The sequence below is a fragment of the Stigmatopora nigra genome, chromosome 4 (assembly GCF_051989575.1).
Source record: "Stigmatopora nigra isolate UIUO_SnigA chromosome 4, RoL_Snig_1.1, whole genome shotgun sequence".
Lineage (NCBI taxonomy): Eukaryota > Metazoa > Chordata > Actinopteri > Syngnathiformes > Syngnathidae > Stigmatopora > Stigmatopora nigra.
Window position 1 is genome coordinate 2,372,196 of NC_135511.1, and position 23,327 is coordinate 2,395,522.

At 40.7% G+C, this 23,327-nt stretch overlaps 1 protein-coding gene across 3 annotated transcripts in view; it reads right to left on the reverse strand.

Moving 5' to 3' along the window:
* Positions 1–23,327, reverse strand: part of LOC144194955 (glutamate receptor ionotropic, NMDA 1-like) — a 43,988-nt gene that overhangs the window by 11,710 nt on the left and 8,951 nt on the right. For 2 of the 3 annotated variants that reach the window (XM_077714211.1, XM_077714212.1), the window contains 12 exons: positions 22,666–22,800; positions 22,404–22,580; positions 16,822–16,884; positions 16,214–16,311; positions 15,601–15,722; positions 12,400–12,574; positions 11,659–11,809; positions 11,507–11,593; positions 8,948–9,083; positions 2,858–2,985; positions 1,630–1,794; positions 16–134 (listed from right to left, as the gene is read on the reverse strand). In XM_077714211.1, the coding sequence (XP_077570337.1) occupies positions 16–134; positions 1,630–1,794; positions 2,858–2,985; positions 8,948–9,083; positions 11,507–11,593; positions 11,659–11,809; positions 12,400–12,574; positions 15,601–15,722; positions 16,214–16,311; positions 16,822–16,884; positions 22,404–22,580; positions 22,666–22,800 (1,556 nt within the window). The remainder of the gene's footprint in view (positions 1–15; positions 135–1,629; positions 1,795–2,857; positions 2,986–8,947; positions 9,084–11,506; positions 11,594–11,658; positions 11,810–12,399; positions 12,575–15,600; positions 15,723–16,213; positions 16,312–16,821; positions 16,885–22,403; positions 22,581–22,665; positions 22,801–23,327) is intronic. The other variant, XM_077714214.1, reaches the window with a different exon arrangement.

Below are 23,327 nucleotides of genomic sequence, written 5' to 3' on the forward strand. Positions count from 1 at the left end.
AGCTTATAGCGCTACCTGAACCGGTCTAATAGGTAGAGCATCACTGCCACCACGTGGACCGACAGGCCGACAAGAAGCCACAAGGTGCTCTGAAAAGGTTGCATGAAGGAGTCCAGTGTGCTGCGAGGGATTTCCTGCAGGTGGCAACAAAAAGGCCTCGTTCATTTCCACTGGCAAAAGCGTTTCAATTTTCAAATGTGTCTCGTCCCACAATTATTTTTTAATCACATACCATATTTACTCGCATATAAGGCCCCGCGCGTATAAGCTGCACCCATGAAATTGCACTAAAATGGTTGAATATTACAATTTTTCACATATAATCTGCCCCGATGCCCAATTTTCACCTCCATTTTCATGGTTTTAATAGGGAGTACAAGTGTTACTTTGAAGGGAAAATCATCACACGTTGTATTTCTGAGGTACTATGAATCAAAAGCACATTATTAGTGTCAATACCATAAGGAAGTTATGCCTGTCCTTGTAAATGCTAAATATCAAATAATTCAATTTGAAAAATGAAATAAGTTTATCTTGATGAGAACCTGATGCTTTGTGTGTGGCAGACATATTGGTTCACATTACTCCAATAGTTGTCACTTTTGAACAAGAAATACAATGAAAAAAATCTATATTAGCGCGTTAGCTTAGGGTTGCGATGTTCTTTGATAGCGGTGGGACACCTCATCTACCCAAATACACCGGTCAGAGAGTGAGACGAAAGTACACCGATGATTCTTCAGCTTCTTTTGTATCAAATGCAAGTAATTGACAATGTAGAGCATTCTTCTTTGGCAACACATTCCAGCCGACTTTGATTAACACTGAATCAAACTCCACTGGAAATGTTTGCGGTGCTCTCTACTAAAGACTACAACTCCAACTAAAACTATAGGATGCCAAGTTGTCCGCTTAGGTGCCTGAACAAAAATGATATAACTTGCCTTATAATGAAAACAACGGAAAATATAGGAAATGTATAACAATCAAAGTGGAATTTTGTTTTATGTGGCCAGTCAAAGCATGTTTAACTAGGTTTATACGTCAGCGCCCTAGGCTAGGTAAACTGGCTGCCCTGGACCTAGGTAAGATGGATCTACCCTAAGCGATCAGTGACGGGAACGTGAGATTTTTCACGTTTTATGCAAGAATGATACGTACATTTTTTCCTTGAATTTCATTCATAAACGTCAAAATTTTGTTTAGTATTTTATCTGTTTATCTATTCTCTATTTTGAAAAGAAATAAAGTATCACCCGAATTCGTCACGTCACACGCGGATGCAATGGCGCCTTTTTGAACTGAGGACATCGATTCAATCATCAATTTTTGTCCGACAAAAGCGGCTTATATGCGAGTAAATATCGAGATTTCAATTCAGAGCAGAAGTATGACAAGAGCTTTTTTATATTCATTAGTTGCAGTCGTAGAATGACTTCCTGACCCCAATAATTGTTGCATCACCGGATTATCTAATACTCGTTTTGGTTCATATCATGAGGTGCAAAGGAGAAGTGAAAAGAAAACGTGAAAAAAGACCCAAGGCCCCCTATGCAATTTCTCCAGAAGTGGCATTTTCTAGTTTCTCTTCTTCTCTTAATGACACTTTTTTGGATGGGTGCCACTTACCTTCTTAACCAAGATGGTCAGGCCCTGATACTTGAACGGCTTGGAGAACTCGATGTATTGAGCTCGCTCATTATTAATGGTGAGGGGGGCCACAATCATGTCAGCCAGACCCCCCAGTAGCTCACCCATCATGCCGTTCCACTCCTTTTTGTTGCTGTTGTTCACCTAACGTGTGCATACGTGATACCATGTTAAGAAATATGGCAAAAAACCAGATGAAGGAGATGGAAAACAGATGATGGAAGGAGTTAAACCGTTTATCTGTGGTCATGTAACTATATTTTGGTCATTTCAAAGAACTTTAAATACATTATTTTACACATGGTAGCTTTGGAAGTCCCCACAAATCCACATGAAGTGACACCAATATGCCCTACAATCAACAGGGAGACCCCCAATCAATTGTAAGTGAGTTTGGGTGATGTAAAGTAATGTAACAATTTTGATCGCACAATTTAATGACTTTCTCCCAATATTACTTAAATCTCTTAATATTACGCAAAAATCGGTTTTGTGGTCACACAGACTTCAACTCACCAAAAGTTGATGCCCTTGCAACCAAACAACTTCTGATTCACGCATGGTAAAAACAACGGAATGACCTAAATCTTGTAATATTATGACTTCATCCCAATATTACTTCAATCTCATAGCATTACACAAAAATCTGTTTTGTGCTTACAATGACAAAGTTGTAGCTCACATTACATAGAAATAAGCAACAAGATAAATTCAATCTTATAACATCCCAAATTCATTTTTGAAATAGCACAATATGACTGAAAAATTGTCATGTTTTGATTTTAATCTCGTAATACGAATATTTTCTGTTGGGATATTACAGTGTATGACTGTTTGGCAGATCATTTTCTCCAGTGTGCCGCGTCACAGTGATTGGGAAGCACTGGGCTATTCTATTCCATTCGATACGATTCTATCTTTTGCCATAATAATTTCCCTTCGTACAAATGAGGCCATATAAAGGACTAATGGAAAACGAAATCTAGAAATGATGGTGTGAAACCACTGGAAAGGTGTTGCCATGGAAACAAGGACCACACTATGCGTTCGTGAGTCACTAAGCAAGTGCATGTTCTGAAGTCATGCGTGGACATGAATGATACATTTAGCATGCATGATACATGCCTTCTTATAAAATGCAGGCCTAGAAACATGCTGCATGCATGACATGCGATGAAATGAGGATGTCGGCGCCTGATTATCTTACTCTCTCTTGTGTTCCGAACTTTCCATCGGCCACCAAATGCACCTCGTACGTGAAGTTCATGCTCATAGCCAGTTTGATAAGCAGGTCGATGCAGAAGCCGTAACAACATTGGGGAACCGTCGGCTGACCTGGAAAGCGGACGTGCACACATGCTTGGTATTTATTGGAATGAATATCCATATTTGTCAGTGTGTGTGTTTAACTACAAATATCACACTTGAAGATGTGAAAAGTTGGAGACACTGGTGTTGGTAACTTGATCATTTTAAAGCCATGAACTGTCTGTTTCAGTAAACCAAAATGAATTTCTCCAATAAAATACTGTGTAATCTCGATGGCTTTTCAATCGACAACGTCAATAGCAGCCAAAGAATTCAATTGTATGTTGTTGTTTTTTTTTTACATTAACAAAAACGCATTCATTCATTTTCAGAACCACCTATCCCCACAAAGGTTGTCGTGGATGGTGCTGGAGCATATCCCAGTTAACTATGGCTATGAGGCGGATAACACCATGAATTAAAAATAGAATTTGAGAATTGACAGTATGAAGTACACCTCTGCTTACGAAATTTTCAAGTTACAAAAAAAGTTCTCCAACCAATTAATTTTGCAAGTAAAGGTACAACTGCATTTCAAAGTTCACACTCCATTGACTATAACTTATAATTTTATTGATTAGCACTGACCCAAAATGCCTGACATCGACATTAACACCGCCTGTCAGAAACATTTTTTGTTTTTCAAACATTTCTATTTGCCAAATAAAAATGTTTCAACTTGTTATCAAGCGTGTCTAGTCCGCTACTTGCATGTGTCGAACTCAAGGCTGGGCAACGATCCCACAAAGGGCCGCAGTGGGTGCAGGTTTTCATTACAAGCCAGAAAGAAGCCACCTTTTCACCATTCTGATGTCATACAATTGCAATCAGTGGATTGCAGTCAGGTGCGTCTTGTTTTCTACAGAAATCTCATTGGCCAACATGTTTGTTTCTGATCGGTTGGAACAAAAACCTGCTCCCACAGCGGCCCTCGAGGACCGGTTTGCCCATCCATGGTCTAACTCAGGGTTGGGCAAACTATTCGGCCCGGGGGCCACATTGACTTTGAAAATTTGACGGATACGATACATATAAAAAACTGCATCCGTTAACAGTACATATGAAACAAACAGAAAAAAAGGACTAAAGTATCAGCATACTCATCACTCATCATTAAAGTAAAAAGTATAAAGTACAAAGTAAAGTAAAAAGGATAGAAATAGAAATATTAGAATGTAATTTAAAAAAAGATAGAGGGGCTGTAAAACACGAAAAACAAATAAGAGTGGACAGAGCTGTTTCCACCGGCTTCCGCGTGACGGCGCCATCTTGAGAAAAATAAATAAATAAATAAATTATTTGGACAACGTCGGCGGGCCGGATTAAATGTTTGGGTTATGTTAATATTCTACCTGTAGAGATCTTTACACGAGGGAGATGCGGCGCTGAAATCATAAACACCCTCTCACGTCTCGTATGCTCATATCACAAGGTAGATATTTGCTGGGAATTTTACTTGTATCTCAAATTTCTTCTATGTCGGGGCAATCGCATGTCTTGGCAATTGCTTAGCATATTTGGATTTATTAGGTGGCTTTTGTGAAATATATTTGTATTCTTATATTTAGTCTTGCACCCTTTTCACTATGATGTATTAAGTTACTAGAATAGAATTTAACTTACACCTATTGGTTAAAATGTGCACTACACCTTTTGCTTTCCACCTCCTTCATTTGTATTAACGCCTCCCATTTTTATGACTTGTCTCTAATAAAACCAGGTTGTTTGTAGGGAGTCGCCAGGAATTCCAAACGGTCATTCAGGAAGATAGACTATCTTTCTGCTCTGGCTACACTGGCGTCCTCCTTCATATGAAGTGGTTTAAAATTCTCATCACGACTGGCTGTGTGTTTCCTCTGCTCCGATATTATTGAATGTATATGGTCTTAAACCTGACAGCTTTCTCAGCAGACCTAGGGTGACTAACTTTCCCCAGAAAATAGTAAATCTACGAATAACGAATTTTCAGGTGCTTCCGTGATAATAAACCGTATTATGGTATCTAGATCTACTGAAGTTGCAACAACACTGGCGGCGAATATGTGGAGCGAGTGCGATATCTCTGCTGATCTTACTGGGGCGGGAGACACCACAGCACTCGTTAAGGCGCAGCAGAGGCTACATTTCCTGAGAGCACTCTGGAAGGAACAACTACACAAAAACCTGCAGAGGTTGATCAACACAGCCCAAAAGACCATCAACTTCCCTCTACATACCCTGTCCAGCGTCTACAAATCCCGATGCCTAGGAAGGGCAGAGAGCATCATAAAATACATTACATATCCTGGGAATCCCCAAGTTTGATAAATTACATTGCGTGTCCAAATGCTCCTGGCCCGGCCCCTCTGTCAAATTTTAGTATCCATTCTGGCCCGCAAGTCAAAAAGTTTGCCCACCCCTGATCTAGTAGAACCCAATCAAGATTTACTGCTAACCGCTTTAGGGACTTTGGACCTGTTTATTTAAGTGACAACTTATTCATGACTACTTATCTATGTTGACTACTACTTATTTATTATGCTGACTCCTTATTTATTGATTATATATTTATCAACACTATATATTGATTAATTATTTGTTTGTTTGTTGTTAAGTCCTTAGACTCAGCGAGTGGTGTGCTGTCAACAACTTGGTGCTCAATGTCCAGAGAACTCATCCTTGACTTCCAATGGAACAAGGCCGCTCAGCTCTGCTGATGTCACCAATGATCCCTCTAATGTTTCATGTCTGGGCATACAGACATCTTCCCTGAGCACACTGAGGACTAGTGTATGCAACATAATAAGTGTTAGTTATAGGCGCACACCAGCATCACGACTGCCATAAGCAGGTGGATGTCTAATACCCATAAATTATCTAATCATAATCTATGATCTATAATCTATGAATATAACACATGTTTTGCAGGGGAGACCTATTTCACCCAATGTCACCACTTTTTCTTCTATTTGCACATACTCCGACACCCATTCCACCTTAAAAGAATTGCATTTCTTTTTTACTTTGGCTTTTTGAGTGGCTCTGCCACAGCCTGGTCGTTTTTCCATGATAAAGGGTTGGCAGCAGCTCCAACGAACGGTTAGCGATATGCTAACCTGCAAAACAGGCATAACGCGTAACTAACGAAGCCAATGTCGTTAACATTTAACCATGCCGTGGAAATAAACACAAGTGACGTGAACTGCATAATATCATTTGCCAGACATAGTGTTAGTAAGTTTTATCTGTAATTACCGTTTGTTGTCGTTTGCCAGTGACAGGCTTCCACCCTATGAGTTATGTTCCAAAACGGCGAAGAAAACATTTTAATACTATGTTTATTTTTTTTACAATTCGGGTGACATTTTATTTTGTCCACTGCATGTTTGCAGTACGCGGAAAACATAATAGTAGTGCGCAATTGCGCACGTGTGCAGTTTAGAGGGAACATTGCTTGGAATACTTGTTTATTGATTATTTAATTTTTCTGTTTGTTTGTTATTTTATTTGTGTAGTCTGTGGTGAAGCTTTAAATCTCAATATACTTGTATAATGACAATAAACGCATGCAATTCAATGATTTATGTTGGAAGTTATAATAATAAAATTATGTTTAATTTATTGGCTGCCATTGATGGTGGAAGACCACCAATTAAATTGGAAAAGGAGGGGCAAATGAACGAGTTGGCATATGCAAGCTGTTTGAAAATGTGTTAAAAACTGAGCAATGTCTTTCTATTTGAAAGGACACGCTGGCTCCATTGAACTACATGGTAATCCCTCAAATATCGCAGATAATGTAGACCAGACAAGGCCGTGATAATCTAAAGACCATGAAGTACGATCACCCCTATTGATATTAGATACCATACTACATGTTTTCGCAGCTATCCAAAAAATACACGTACACAAGTGTCAGGCCCAGGACTAGACTGGTGCCTGGTTGTGCCTGCCATTAATGACTCAAGCGTTACCAGGTGTGATTCATCAGCCAGCTAGGAGTATTTAAAGCCAATGAGGGCATGCCCACGCCGCTGGATCGTCTTAATCGGTTTGCTGTTAAGTACCTTCTTGCGCTATCCTTTTTTGCCTTGTCTGATCTCCGACCTCTTGCTTTGTTCCCACGATCCTGACCACGCGCTACACCACGACCACGATCTTGACAGCATGTATTGTACCTTCGCCCTGGACACCACTATGGAACCCTCAGCTACGACAAACGACTCGCCTACTCTGCTCCTCTCGTACCTTCGCCATCTCTGGCACGCTCTTAATACACAGACAGTCTTAGACCCAGATTGTGCATTTCCCAGCTTCGGGGTCCTCCGTCATCGATCGTGACAACAAGTACAATTATCAGAAGTGTTTTTATTAAATATCACAATTGTAGGCATATGAAAAGACTAATGTATTAATATCTAAATATAATCTCTAAAAAATTACTTTAAGTACAGAACTCTCAGTGAAAGTATGAAAGCTTGAATTAAATAAAAGAAAAATGGCTATCAGGAGCTTTAGTCCAAATCCTCTACATCAGATTGGATCATCAATCCAATTTTCAGGAGGTGCCGCGTGGGTGCTTTTTAAGGTGGAGCTTCTTTCTGCAAGGATTTCGGTCCCCAAAGAACAATGTCTTCTTTTCTTGTACAAGTATGCTGTTGTACAAGGACATGACACTGTCAAGACAATTGTGAAATTCAATGGCTCCAACCATGTTGTTATCAGTCCCCTGGACCCATTGTCGCAAACTGCGTGCCATATTGGAGATCTCCTGATGTCTTAAATGGTCAAAGGTTCTTCGCTGCCCCCTCCATGGGATCAATTCTACGAAGTCCTCATCAGTTGGGGGGCGGGGAGTTAAGGTTATTATGTTGACATCTTCTTGTTATGCCATCTTAATAGCCGTACCTTCGTCATTAATCCCTCATAATGCTGGTTCATTTTTTTACTCCTGGAGGTGGGGGTCACTCCACACGAGAGCATACAAAGCTCTCACAAGCATCTCCAGAGAGGAAGAGTGTTCACTTCCTCTGTGTCTCCCTCTTAACAGCACGGCAGAACCCATTAACAACTCCTACCTGCTGAATTATGTACTAAAGACTGCCACAGTGTAGATTCATTTGTCCCGCAATGGCATACTACACCTTTAAAATATCAATCAATAATTAGGAGGCATTTTGAAAACGTAGTATTTCTCCACAGGTGCGCAATGCGAAATTCACCCGCGTCAAAACCGGAAATGGGAAGACATCGTGAATGCCGTCCATTTACATAATATTTGGCATGTCATTCTTCTTCTACGGTGAAATATCGCATCTTCCAATTCAGCGCTGAAGAAGCCGGGATTTACTTCCAGCATTTTTTTAGTTCTACTTGAAAGATTCAGCATGGATTTGGACTTATTATAAACTTTTTTATATCTAAGGTAAAAAACATGGCAGCCCGGTGTTGCGAGTAGTTAGCGCGTCAGCCTCACAGATCTGGGGTACTGGGTTCAAATCCAGATCATGTTGATCTGTGTGTAGTTTGCATGTTCTCCCCGGGCCTGCGTGGGTTTTTTCCGGGTACTCCGGTTTCTTCCCACACTTTAAATTACCTAAAGGAATGGGTATGAGTGTGCATGGTTGTCCATCTCCTTGTGATCGGTTGGCCATCGACCCCCACCCCCACTCCCACAACCCTATTGAGGATAAAACGGTTCAGAAAATGAGATGAGATGTGACGATAAATAAATGCAATGTACTGAAACCGCAAAGTGGTGACGGATCATTGTAAAGTTATATATAAAGCGTTTATAAAATGTCAGTTTTATTGTCAGCCATATTGTTAATGACAGTCCTCAATGGGTCACAGTTTCCAATACACCAACCTGGATTTTAATACTACAGATATATTTTGTCTTTCAATTTGCCCAATAAAATGTTCTAGTTTGTAATTCAGTCTAGTGATGGTTATGTGATAGTGAGGGACAACGTTTTGTTTCTTTAGTAGGCGTGCTTATACATCAGACCTGGAATGGTTCCGTTTGGTCCCGTGCAAATGACCTTCTTGATGAGGACTCCGTTGACCGTATATTCCTCCTTACACGTTCCGTCCACCTTGGTGGGCTTGACATAGACAAAAGGCTCCTGGTGGATCGTCACAATCTACGTGAATGCACAAACAACAGTATTTTCAAAGATTGAACCTGAAACTGCTTACAAAACTAGTGCTGCACTAATTCAGTTTTTGGGCTTCTGATCCATGTGGTATCAGTTAACCGACACCGATATATTATTTCTTGGTGATGTTTGTCCGGCGACAAAATATCTGTTCGACGAACTGTCGGGGACCAAATGTCCGTTCGACAAAACGTCCGGGGACGAAGTGTCCGTCGACCAAGTGTCTGCCGACCAAGTGTCCGTCGACGAAACATCCGGGTACCCCATAGCATAATAATCGAAAAAACGCAAATTAGGATCACGTCTATTATTAGTACCATACTGTGTTTGCGCCTAAACAAAAATAACTATACAAATAAAATTATCAAGTGTATTTATCAATGTATAATTAGTTACATGCTGTTATATACTCAAAATATATCCTCACCAGCCATTTGACAATACCCATAATAATCATGGAATCTATTTGTATTATCACTCAAGTCTTGTAGGTGTGACACATTCCACACTTGTCTTGAAACCCATAATTCCTTTCCAGTTAAGACCTGGCTCTCAAGGAACGTAAGATTTATTTCCACTCTAGACTCAAAGATCCTGCCAGGCCTAAATTCTAAAACAGACCTGTGTGAGAACTGAAAGGTCTTCAGTGTATGTGTGTCCATGTCTCTCCAAATAAGAAACCCTCCAAAATTGGAATATGAACACTAATAATACATAAGAAGGACCAATGTATTAATATTGAAATATAATCTATAAATTAAAACAAAAAGAAATACTTTAAATTCTGTACTCCCAGGGAAAAGTTCCTCTCTGCTTAATTTAAATTAAGCACATCATATATCTTATTGGGAGCTTTAGTTCAAGTCCTCTTTGTCAGGTTCGAGAGGCATTGGATCATCGATGGAATTTTCAGGGGGGCGTCATAGGGGCAACAGGAAAATCTTTCTGCAAGAGGTTTTGTGCGCACAAGGAACATGGTGACCGCCAATATCCCCTCTACTTTTTCGTTGGTCTGGGCAGAAAGACAACCTCCCTGAGCGCACTGAGTACCAGTGTGAGCGACATAATCATTGCTTGCTATGGGAACACCAGTATCATAACTGCCATAAGCAGGTGGATGTCTAATACCCATAAATTATCTAATCATAATCTATGATCTATAATTCTCTCTAATTTTTTATGTAAAACATGCTGTAAAACACGGAAAACATAAGAGTGGACAGAGCTACTGCCACTGGCTGCCGCGTGAACGGCGGCATTATGGGAAAAAGGGTAAAAAGAAAAAAAAGTTTGGATTTTATTTACTGCGCGCCACATGATTGCTGCTGCACAGAGATTACGAGAGTAGTGCGCAATTGCGCACGCGCGCAGCTTAGAGGAAACATTGGTGACCGCCATTTCTTTTCTTGCACAAATATGCTGATTGACACTGTCAAGACGATTGCCCTATTCAATGGCTCCAAATATCCTTGAGCCGTTGTTGCAAACTGTGTGCCATATTCCAGATCGCCTTTAGCATATGTAGCAACCTGAGTAAATACTTCAAGTACCTTGGGTTCTAGTTCACGAGTGAGGGAGGAAATTGAATGGGAGCATCACAGCCGTATCGGTGCAGCTTCTGCAGTGATGTGGAGTCTGCACCGGTCTGTCGTGGTGAAAAATGAGCTGAGCCAGAAAGTGAGGCTCTCTATTTACTGGCCGATCTACGTTCATACACTCATCTATGGTCACGAGCTGTGGGTCGTGACCGAAAGAACAAGATTCCGGTTACAAGCGGCTGAAATGAGTTTCCTCCGCAGGATGTCCGGACTCTCTATTAGAGATAAGGTGAGAAGCCCGGTCATCTGGGAGGGGCTCGTTGTAGCGCCTCTGCTCAATCAACGTGACATAACAACGCAGATGTCACGATGATACTTTTTGTGGGTTTTCCAAACGTGGAGCGCTCAACATAGGAACCGTTTCGTGTGTTTAGAGACGAGCACATTTAGTACTTGCACGCGCCCAAATGTTAATGTGTTTGTGTTGTCGAGCGACTTCTTCATGTTTTATTTTCTTTAATAAAGAATATGTGAATTTCCTTTGTCTTCTTTAATAGTGGTTAACGTTAGTGGTTAAGGATAGGCGAAGTGTCCGGCGCCGAATTGTCCGTCGACAATATGTCCGGTCGACGAACTGTCCGCCGACAAAGCGTCTGTACGACGAAGCGTCCAGGGACGAAGTGTCCGTCGACGAAATATCTGGGTACCATTTGAAGCAAGAGGGTCAACTAGGTGTTACGCTTCCACTTCAAATGGATATATTTTTAGTACTCCCCTATGACGATGCCATTTTGGTGCCATATCGGTGTCAATACTATTATCGGTGTAGCACTATATGAAGCACGACAGCAAATTATCCTGTTAACCTACCTTCAGTTTGGTGGACATCTGGTATCCAACTGGCTTTTCGGTCTCCCCGCCGGGCCAGATGATTTTCCTCTGGGGATTCATCACCACCTGACATGACACATGATATTACTGTCTCAATCAGACGTGTGCATGCACGAACGTGCGTGTTTTACCTGGGAGCCGTTGAAAATTCCAACTTGGACGAGTCTTCCAGGTTTTTGCTGGTAGTTAAGAATATTGTAGGTGGCAAAACGCCGGTCACCATCGTCGTTAAACTCCACTCGACCAGTCAGGCCTTCCATGTACTTTGACGACATCAGCACCCTGACACACATTCATGAACAAATATACCGTGAGTAGTGACCTTTCTTCTATTCTTATTATGGCATCGAATTCGTTATATTACGAGGAAAAAACTTATTTGAAGTAAAAGTCTTTGTGTATATTACAAGAAAAAGTCATAATCTTATGTAATTTTATATAATTCCTTAGAAAAAGTCTAATATTACGGGACTTTAGGTCATGTATAATTAAAGTGATATTTTATGTGGAAAAAAACTCATTACGATTAAAGTCGTACATAATTTGCTACTATAAGGATAATTACAGATAATACATGATTATGATGATAATGATTGTGGTAAAAATAATAATAAAATGTAATATTGCGACTAAATTGCTATATATATATGTTATGTAATAGTATGTAATATTATAAGTCGAGTGACAATTTTATGACATTTAAGTCAATACATCATTTAAGTCCTTAATTCAGCATTTTTTACATATATTAAAAGAAAATGGCTTAATGTTATGTAATTTTACGTAAAATCACCCAGAAAGAACTTTAACTTTCTTGTAAATGCAGTTTAAGCGAGGGCACATGACAAATTGTCAAGAAGGCGGTGAAAGACCTTTTGAACAGGGGCCCAGTCTTCCAGATGTTGGTGTTGCCCACACACCCCCGTGGAGGTTCGGTAATGTTCTCCTTGTCGAGAAGCTCCTGCAGGGACTGTGCCACCACTCCCACGGCATCCATGATGTGCGCTGACTCGTTTTTACCGTTAATCAGCTGCAGACCAAGCAGGCCTAACACCGGCACGCACACACACACCCACACACATGAGTTAAATGCGAGCACATTCTAATTACAATTCTGCCCTTAATTATGGCTCGAGCCACTCGGGGCAGATGTGTACTGGGAGTTTGCACGTGCTTATTCATTTTGTTCACAAGTCACATGACTACTTCAGCTAAAGAACCAGCATTGAAAAATGAAAAAATAAAACATCAGTCGAAAAAATATGCCTGTTATCGTGATAGTTATCGAGATAATTATCGACTGCTATTTTTTTTTATCAGGAAAGCAATTTGGGAATATCGCCCCTGTGTGTGTGTGTGTGTGTGTGTGTATATATATATATATATATATATATATATATATATATATATATATATATATATATATATATATATATATATATATATATATATATATATATATATATATATATATATATATATATATATATATATATATATGTATGTATGTATATATATATATATATATATATATATATATATATATATACACACATAGACATATATGTATATATATAGGCTCCAGCACCCCCCGCGACCTTAATGAGGATAATGCAGTTCAGAAAATGAAATGAGATGTGTGTGTGTTTGTGTGTGCGTGCGTGTGTGCGTGCATGTGTGTTTACGTTACGTTTATGTCAGACTCATTTTCACATACTTCACACGCACATGAAAAAAATACGATCAGGCACTTTTAAATGACTGCATGAAAAAATGCGGACGAGTCAGGCGCTTCTCAGAAGATGTTCCATGCAAGACCATGAGTTTGTGCGCCTTCACTGGAATGCCAAAATTAACTTTGTCAACACATTTTCCCATTATTTATCTCGTCTCGCTCCCCCCGCGTAAAACGAGGGTTCACTGCATTGGAGACCCCCAGCGCCCTTGTCGGAGTAACGCGACAAATGGCAGACAGGCGGCGTGATGAGAAAGAAGCTGAAGAAGAAGATGACACAAACAAAAGATGTTAGAACATTTAGAGGTACACACACAAGTGACATAATTAGCACATTCAAACATGACTGCCATGTTTGAACATTCAACTGCATAAAACATCAAAGCAGAAGGACCACGTGGCACCAAATAGGAGAAGTTATTGACATGAAAAAATTAGGCAACACTCGAAACCAAATACTAGAGAAGCCAATTAAGCAATAAGCTTCCTGCATCAAGGCTCCTGTCTTTCCATCTAAATAGGGTTAATGGATAGCAACCGTACTAGTTTAGCAACTTGACTCACAGATGCGTGCATTTAAGTAGATGCTATCTTAGCCATTCCTCTTGCTTATGTGTTCCATTAGCCGACATATTATTAACTCTCTAGGTACATTTATATACATTTCTTGTATCTATTATTTTATTTTCAAATAATTACGCTAGCGTTGCGTTCTGCTTGACATCTCCATATGCTCTGTTAGTTTCAATGTGGTTAAAGCAATTTGGTCTTTATTTATAAAATTACTGGAGCGAATGAAAGAAGCGGGTCCTGCCATTGTACAACCTAACTGTAAAAAATGTCTTTGTCTGCAAGATGGGACGCGAGAGCCCTTTCTATTGGCTGGTGCTTATACTGTTGTGAATAAATTTTTCTCATGGCAAAATGTGTTCAGCATTTGCCAGTTACCAGTATCCGTGCAATCGTTGGTGTGATCTGAGAGAGTGAAAAAACAAATTATACAAATTTTTGTCACAAATTATACGTGCGCGTTATACACATGTACGCGTATTACGGTATATGAAAAAAGTTTTGGGCGTTGGAAAAAAAGTATTTATTTAAAAAAAGTACTAGTAAAAAAAGGAAAATCAATATTTTTTAAATCATTAAAAAGGGATTATAAAAACTACCAAATAAAGTAATGCCAGAAATGTAAATGAAAAATTTTAAAGAAAGTAGTTTTCAGTGCGGGCATCATGGGATCGCTACATGTTGAGTCACAGTGTGAATATGAGTGCAAAGGCTTGTCTGTTTTTATGTGTGACCTATGTATGACTGAGTGGCGACTTGTTTAGGATGTAGTCTGCCTTTTGCTTGAATTCACCTGGAATGGGGTCCAGCATACCTTGCTCCTGACCAGGATAGGCAGTTTTGAAAATAGAATCAATTATATAAAAATTAGAACAAAATTGTTGATTATTCAATTACAATATTTTTTAAACATTTTCACAAAACATCTTGTTTTTTTATTTTTAATTATTTTTTCTCGAAATCTAAGATTTTTTGTTTTGTTTTGGGATTTTGACATTTTTAGATGTATTTTTCACGTTTAATGTTCCGTAAGTAGTATTTTTGTATTAATACTAATTTTGATCTATTTATGTATTCCATCAATTTTATGTATATTTGGAAAATGTAAATTCAGGCATGAAGGGGTTAAATGTTCAAATCCATGTTTTTCTCCACAAAAATTACAGTCGAAATATAACTTTGCCAATCTTTTCAAGAGACGATTCCCAAGTTCCTTCTGGGAATAAGAAGTAAATCCACCTGTCACAAGCAAATGATTTAAAACAAACCAGAATATGTAGTAAAACAAAAAATATATATACAGTGAATGTAAAGTTTTGTCAATTTTGGAATTATATCGTTAAATTGGTGTATACCAACACCTTGGAAATTCCATGCAATTCACAGCTCATCTGTTGTGAGGCGCTGAACAATCCCATTTCAGTTGTTGTAATACTTTGTCATTAAAGCAAAGATCCAAGAGAGCAGATCTTAATGGTGAAAACTTACAAACTGAACTATCAACTAATAAATCATATTTTTTTTTAAAAGAATAAAATCCACAAAATTTTGTCAAAGAAAGCCAAGATTGTCATTCCTTAAACTGTATTTCTCTGCTTTTTCGAGCCTTTGAAAATAACTAAACTGGTGAGAACCAGCCTCACAACCTTGGTGCTAAACTAGGTGCCAGATGCTAAGCTAGAAGCTTTGGCGGCCACTTGCATGCTTAGCTGGAAAAGGATTCAGATGGTAGCAAGAATGAGAAAGGAAGAGGAAGATTTCAACGTACCATCCGGCGCTTCACTCAAAGCCTTTCCCGTCATCTCCCTTTCTCCGACGATCCAGACGTAACCAGAACCAGTCATGTTGAGGTTCCGGGCCGCTTTGTAGACACCCGCCGCCTCATCCTCGCTGCCGGCCGATGCCCAGAAACACAGTAGTATTCAACAAAACGAGACGGTCGTTAGTCATGAAGTTGGGTTCTAATTTTTTATCAAAATGGATAAGTAAGAGTGCTATCTTTGATTTGGACTTATTATAGAGTGGGGATACTCTGCTGTTTCTCTATCCGATGGCTTACTTTATGTAGATTTCTAGATTAATTTTGGGTCATTTTTGGTCAGTTTGTTTAGACAATGCACATCCAATGCATTTGAACTGGGACGATTGATCACTTCCTGTTATTAATAGTTTAAGTCATTTTCAGTTGACTGATGATTTTAAGGTATTGTCGGGTTACCTCCTGTTGAACTTGCTTCACTTAATACTCATCATGGATTATTTATAGGTTACTTCTTGTTGTTTTAAGGTCTGAAAATCTACAGAAAGTGATTTCTGGGGACATTATTTGTTGTACATGGAAAGTAGAAAATATTGCAGCGGTTCACAGTTAGCTTACTGACCTGGCGGAAAGGATTATGACACGGGCCTCCAGGTCTTTGGCGTCCATGAGCAGGGCAGTCAGATTGGTGTCAGGTCCAAACAACAGAACCTTCTCCGCCTGAAGTCGAAATGGTGACGTCACAACACATCATAGCACATTCTATGTTAGCACGCTAGCGACCCTGACCATGCTGCCGCTCACCCTGGTCTACAAATATTTGGGCATGGGGGCGGGGCATCCAATGGGGAGCAAGAAGTGGAAGCTGGGAGACATGCAAGATTCCAACCAACCAATCAGAGACGTGCATGTTAGCGAGCGCAAATCAAATCAAAGACTCGAGAGGGGACTGGGGAATTTGAAGGAGTGGGGCGGTGTCCGGCAGACCCTGCATGCATCCCTACCTTGGGTTGGGTGCGGTGTGATGGGGTGGTGGGTGAATGTGTTGGGGGGTTCTATCCTGCATTCGCAACATTCCCAAAGTCATGACAAACCAAAAGAAAGATGGCCACCTCCAGGAAAAGTGCTATCTCCGGATCAAATGGGCTTGGGTCAGTCAACGAGATTGGTTGGGCGGGCGGCGTGCAGCGATTGGACCATGCAAGCGTTCTATCTTAGGCAAGCGTCTACCTTAGGCGTTCTCCGGAAGTCAAAGTTGTGTTGGTCGACGTTTTCATAGTTCCTGATTTTAGTCTGATGGTTATGTGACAACAGAGAGAACGTCACACACAAAATGCACACGCACGAACAAGACATCATGACTGGAACACACGCTGCCAGAATGATCTCCGCCTTCTAGACACACGCTCATAGTCTGTTTGTCAACATAGACACACGCGCCTCTAAATCAATAGACAAACACGCACGCGAGTGACAGGCATGCTTACAAACACTGAAGCACACAGACAGCATTCCTACTCACAAACACAGACAATTCCAAAGACGAATGCTATTTATAGATGCGCAAATGTATTCGATAGTGTTGGACCAATATCGGAATATGTACTGATAGGGCACTAAAAAACGTCAGAGATATCAGGGAGCACCAAAAATAATGTCTACCTTACAACAAATAGTTTGCCCACGCCTGCCCTTGACTGATCTCCAGCCAGTCGCAGGGAATACAGAGAGACAAACGACCATCGGCACTCACAATCCTGCCGCCACCGGCGGGAATTGAGCCCACGCCTACCCGCATCGAAGTCAGGCGAGTGAACACCACGGGGCAGCCTGTCACTATTCTTTACAACTTATTTAAGTATATATACTTATATAAGTGCTAAAGCGTGGCTGTACTTCACATTAATCTGCACTAAACCTATCGTACTTGATGTCCCACCCTTAGGTATCCTAGGGCTGTCGTTTGGAAAAACGTGACAGCAGCAACTAGTGGTGACAAAAAATCACTCGCTTTACTTTTTTTCTGTCCAGTTCCTAGCAGGTTGAGATATTTTACCTGACTTCGGGGGTTGGCGTCTTGCCATGGCGGCCTGTTGTTCTTCAAGAAACAGGAAGTACTGTGGTCTGGCTCTTAGAAAGAACGTGGGTCCACCAAAGTTGGCACATATGTTCCCGTTAGTCTCATCTCATCTCATTTTCTGAACAGCTTTATCCTCATTAGGGATTAGGGGGGTCCGCGAGCATATCCTAGTTGTCTACGGGCCAGAGGCACGGAACACCCTGAATCGGCGGCCGGCCGATCGTAGAGCACAAGGATATGGACAACCATGCACTCTCACACCCATACCTGGGGGAAATTTAGAGTTTTCTATCAGCCTAACATGCATGTTTTTGCAATGTGGGAGGAAACAGCAGTACCCGGGGTAAACCCATACAGGCCCGGGGACATGTAAACTTCAGACAGACGGACATGACCTGGATTTGTGAGGCCGGCGGCTAACCACTCGCTCGACTGGGCTGTCCTCCCGTTAGTCCAACAAAATTTTCATGTGGGTTATATACAAATCATACAAAATCTGGCACAACAGCTACCATTACCACTACAAATCTGTGCCAAACTATTTTACAATTTCTCTCATACACGACGCCCCCTTATTCACAATTTTCACCTCCATATTCAAGATTTTAATAGGGAGTGCAAATGTGTTACTTTGAAATATGAAAAAGCATTGCACGTGGTATTTCTGAGATACTGTATGAATTGAAAGGATGGTCTGCTGGATTGCACATTCCGAAAAGGTTTTGCCTGCACGTGGACGAATTCAAAAAGGAAGTCACGTGAGCAGTACAACCAGAAAGGGTAGCCGATTCTCTGGATGCAATATCATGAGATACACATTAAGCCGGTATCAAGGCTGATATCTTAATGATTGACCGCAAGACCTATGATCAGCCTTAACAACTACTGGAATGTGCTGACATGCTAAACACTACAAACACATCTCTCAAAATGGGGTATATGGCGCCGTGCGAATGTTGGCCCTTTTGAACTTTCCATAAAGATATAAATTAAAACTTGCTGTCAAGAATCCACAACAATTAGGAGAAAATCGTGGAGTGGAATCACATGTATTGTGCATTTTAAAAGCTTTTAAACAAATAAATACTTTAAAAGTGGTGGGTGCAATATTATTCGGCCCCCTTGAATTGATACTTTGTAGCAGTACTTTTAATGCAATTTCAGCTACATGTCTCTTGGAATATGTCTCAGTTTTTCACATCGAAAAACTAAAATTCTTCTCTTATATATAGCTTCAGCTCAGTCGGGTTGGTTGAAGAGCATTTGCCCACAGATTCTGGATAAGTTTATTTGTGAACCATTCCATTGTAAATTTGGCTTTTTGTTTTGGATCATTGTCCTGTTGGATGATAAATCTCTGTTCCTGTGTCAGGTCTTTTGCAGACTTCAACAGGTTTTCGTCCAGTATGGTCCTGTATTTGGCTCTGTTCATCTTCCCATCAATTGTAACCATTTTCCCTGTCCCTGCAAAAAAAAAAAAGCAGGCCCAAACAATGAGACAGACACCACCATGTTTCACAGTGGGGAGGGATGGTGTGTTTTGGGTGATGAGCTGTGTTCCTTTTCCGCCAAACATAATTTTGCATGGTGGCCAAAAGTTAGATTTGGTTTCATTTGACCAGTGCACCTTCTTCCACATGTTTGGTGTGTCTCCCAGGTGGCTTGTGGCAAAATTTAAACGAGACTTTTTATGGATATTTTAGAATAATGTCTTTCATCTTGCCGTTCTTCCATAAGGCTAGATTTGTCTAGTGTATGACTGATTCTTGTCCTATGGACAGACTCTTCCGCCTCAGCAGTAGATCTCTACAGTTCATCCACCTTGGTCAGGGGCCTCTTGACTGAATTTCTGAAACGTATTCTCCTAATTTGTGGTGAAAGTTTAGAGTGACGGCCGGGTCTTGGTAGATTTACAGTGGTCTTCTACACCAGTGATTTTCAACCACTGTGCCGCGGCACACTAGTGTGCCGTGAGAGATCCTCAGGTGTGCCGTGAGAAATTATCCAATATCCTTTTTTTTAAATTAACATTTATTAATAGATTTCTGCAAATATGATGTCATTGTCCAATGTCCGTGCTGCAAAGGCTGGCAGCGTAATGTAATATTTGTCCGTGTGGCAACACGTAGTTGATTGACACGTTCCGCCAAGAAAATTAGTGATGCACCGTGGTGACAGTCATGGAGAAGTTTTTAAAAAGGACAACTGCAAACTCCGAACTGCGCCCTGGACAAGATTCTGACCCGGATAAAGGCCCTAGTATGAGTGGTGGAGAAAACAAAGCAAAGACGGTGAGCTCAAGGCAATATAGTAAAAGCTATCTTTCGTTTGGATTTACTTTCACCGGGGATGAGACGACACCTATTCCATTATGCCTGGTGTGTGGCGAGAAGCTATCCAACAGCGCCATGGTGCCAAGCAAGCTTAAACGCCATCTCCAAACGAAACACCCGTCGCTTCAAAACAAGCCGATAGACTATTTTGTTCGCCTGCATGTAAACACAGAGAAACAGGCAACGTTTATGAGAAAAACCACAAAGGTAAATGAGAAAGCGCTCAAAGCTAGTTACCTAGTCGCCGAACTTGTTGCTAAATCAAAAAAGCCGCACACTGTGGCAGACACATTAATACTACCTGCCTGTAAAGCCATTGTCAACGAGATGCTCGGCCCTGGTGCGGCTAAAGACATAGATAAAGTCCCGCTCTCTGATAACACAATTGCCAGGCGTATTGATGACATGTCTACAGACATCGAAAGCCATGTTTTGGAAAAGATACGCATCAGTAGGAAATTTGCGTTGCAAGTTGACGAGTCTACGGATATTAGTGGACATTCTCAGCTCTTGGCCAATGTGCGTTTTGTGGATGGTGATGCCATTAGAGAAAACTTCCTATTTTGCAAGACACTGCCAGAAAAAACAACTGGAGAGGAAATTTTTCGGGTCACATCGGAATATCTTGACCAGGGAGGACTTACGTGGGAAAACTGCACAAGTGTGTGCACTGATGGAGCTGCAGCCATGGTCGGGCGCACCAAAGGCTTCGTGAGTAGAGTGAAGGAAAGAAACCCAGATCTGATTATTACGCACTGTTTTTTGCACCGTGAGGCCCTCGTTGCGAAGACTTTACCAGTAGAACTGGTTCCTGTGTTGGACGATGTGGTGCGCATGGTGAACTTTGTGAAGACACGACCTCTGAAAAGCCGTATATTCGCATCTCTGTGTGAGGAAATGGGAGCGGAGCATAAAGCCTTATTGCTCCATACGGAGGTCCGATGGTTGTCGCGCGGTAAGGTGCTGACCCGTGTGTATGAGCTGCGAGAGGAACTTAAAATGTTTCTGACAAATGAGAGGTCTGATTACTCAAATCAGTTTGCAAGTGATGAGTGGTGCGCAAAGTTGGCATACCTGGCTGATATATTTCATCATCTTAATGAACTGAACACAAGGATGCAGGGCCGAAATGAAAACCTGCTTACAAGCACAGATAAAATAAATGGATTCCGTTTAAAGGTGCACCTCTGGCAACAACATGTGCAACGTGCCAACCTGGAGATGTTCCCACTCACAGACAAACAGCAAAGCAACACTGCTGCACTGTCTGAGGTAATAGGTAAACATTTGAAAAGTCTTGAGGAGAAGTTGTCATTTTATTTCTCTTCAGCCTCCACTGAATGCTTTGACTGGGTTAGGGACCCATACAGCTCGGCATCAGTTGTTCGAAAGGACATGACTTTACAAGAGCAGGAGGAACTAACTGAACTGAGACAGGATCGTGGTTTAAAACTAAGATTTGCTGATCTTCCTTTGGACAGTTTTTGGTTGACTGCTGCCAAGGAGTTCCCCATTCTGGCCAACAAAGCTGTTCTGACATTGCTCCCATTTTCCACAACATATCTGTGTGAGCTGAGCTTTTCAAGCCTAACTGCTATAAAAACTAAAAACAGAGAGAGACTGAGAGCTGTTGAAGAAGAGCTTCGTGTGTGTCTTTCTACTATTCCTGCCAGGATATCGGCTTTGTGTTCATCTAAACAGGCCCAGGTTTCACACTGACTGAGTATAAATAAATTGAGAAATTATATTGTAATTAAATATACTATACAGAGTGTCATTTTGTAAAATCTTTGGTTAGTGGTGTGCCACAAATTTTTCCAATGTAAAAAAATGTGCCGTGGCTCAAAAAAGGTTGAAAAACACTGTTCTACACCTTCCATTTCAATATTATTGCTTGCACAGTGCTCCTTGACATGTTTAAAGCTCGGGAAACCTTTATGCATCCAAATCCGGCTTTACACTTTTCTATCTTGGACCACCTGGTATATTTCTTGGTCTTCATGATGCTCTCTACATTTTAAACAGAACACTGAGACTGTTTGAACAGATACACTTATACAAATATATAAATACACACAGGGGGATTCATCAGTCATCATTGGATCATTCAGAGATCCTCACTGAACTTCTGGAGTCAGTTTACTGCGCTGAAAGTAAAGGGGCCAAATAATATTGCAGGCTAAACTTTAAAAAATAATAATCCAATAGGTTTTGTTACACTTCACGATTGTGTCCCACTTGTTTAATCTTGACCAAAATATATATCTTCTATCTTTATATTTGAAGCCTCGAATCTGCTAACAGGTTCAAAAGTTCAATACAGCATATACAAATTAATATGATTTAAACAATGCACCAATCTACTTTGAGTTCACATTTGTGCTCTGCGGGTGCGTCACCTTGGTCTCCTTTTCCTCCAGCAGCGTTTCCAGTCGTTTCTGCGCCGCTCGTCCTTCATGGTCGTCACTGACAATGAGGATGATATGATTCCAGCGAAACTCTCGCATCAAATCGAACCAAACACTGGCCTGGTGCGAGTACGGTGGCACCGTGCGCAGGAATGACAGGTGGATGCTCTGCAACACGTACGTGCGGCGCTTGTCAGTCTGGCGAAAATGGGAGGAAATCGCCACAAAGGCTGGCGTGTGTGTATATGCTCACCTTGTCCGAGTAGATGGACATGCGCGTGGTTAGTCCCACCACGGGAATGCGATAAAAGCCGGCCGTGTAGGACACGGGGGTCGGAGTCAGGTGGTCGTTGGACTGCGGGGGGTGACTCACCAAGATGGCGTATACCTGAAACAAAACAGTCACATCGCTCAGCCTATTTATGGGTAACATGATGTCTGTTTTATTTGATGTATTTAAACGTGTCATCCATGCGCGTTGCTGATCTGACCACTGTTACAGAGTCAACAAAAGTGGAGAAACAAATTCATAGGGAGACATGAGGAGGAACAGGGCATGAGGACACAAACTATGAATCTTGGGCAAGAAACACAGACAATGGACAAGGGTTTAAAGTAGAAATAAATTTACTGACACAATGAGGAAGAAGTGGGTGACTCGAAAGGCAGGGATTGGCTAAGACAGAAGAAGGCAGAATATATATATATATATATATATATATATATATATATATATATATATATATATATATATATATATGTATATGTATATGTATATGTATATGTATATGTATATGTATATGTATATGTATATGTATATGTATATGTATATGTATATGTATATGTATATGTATATGTATATGTATATGTATATGTATATGTATATGTATATGTATATGTATATGTATATGTATA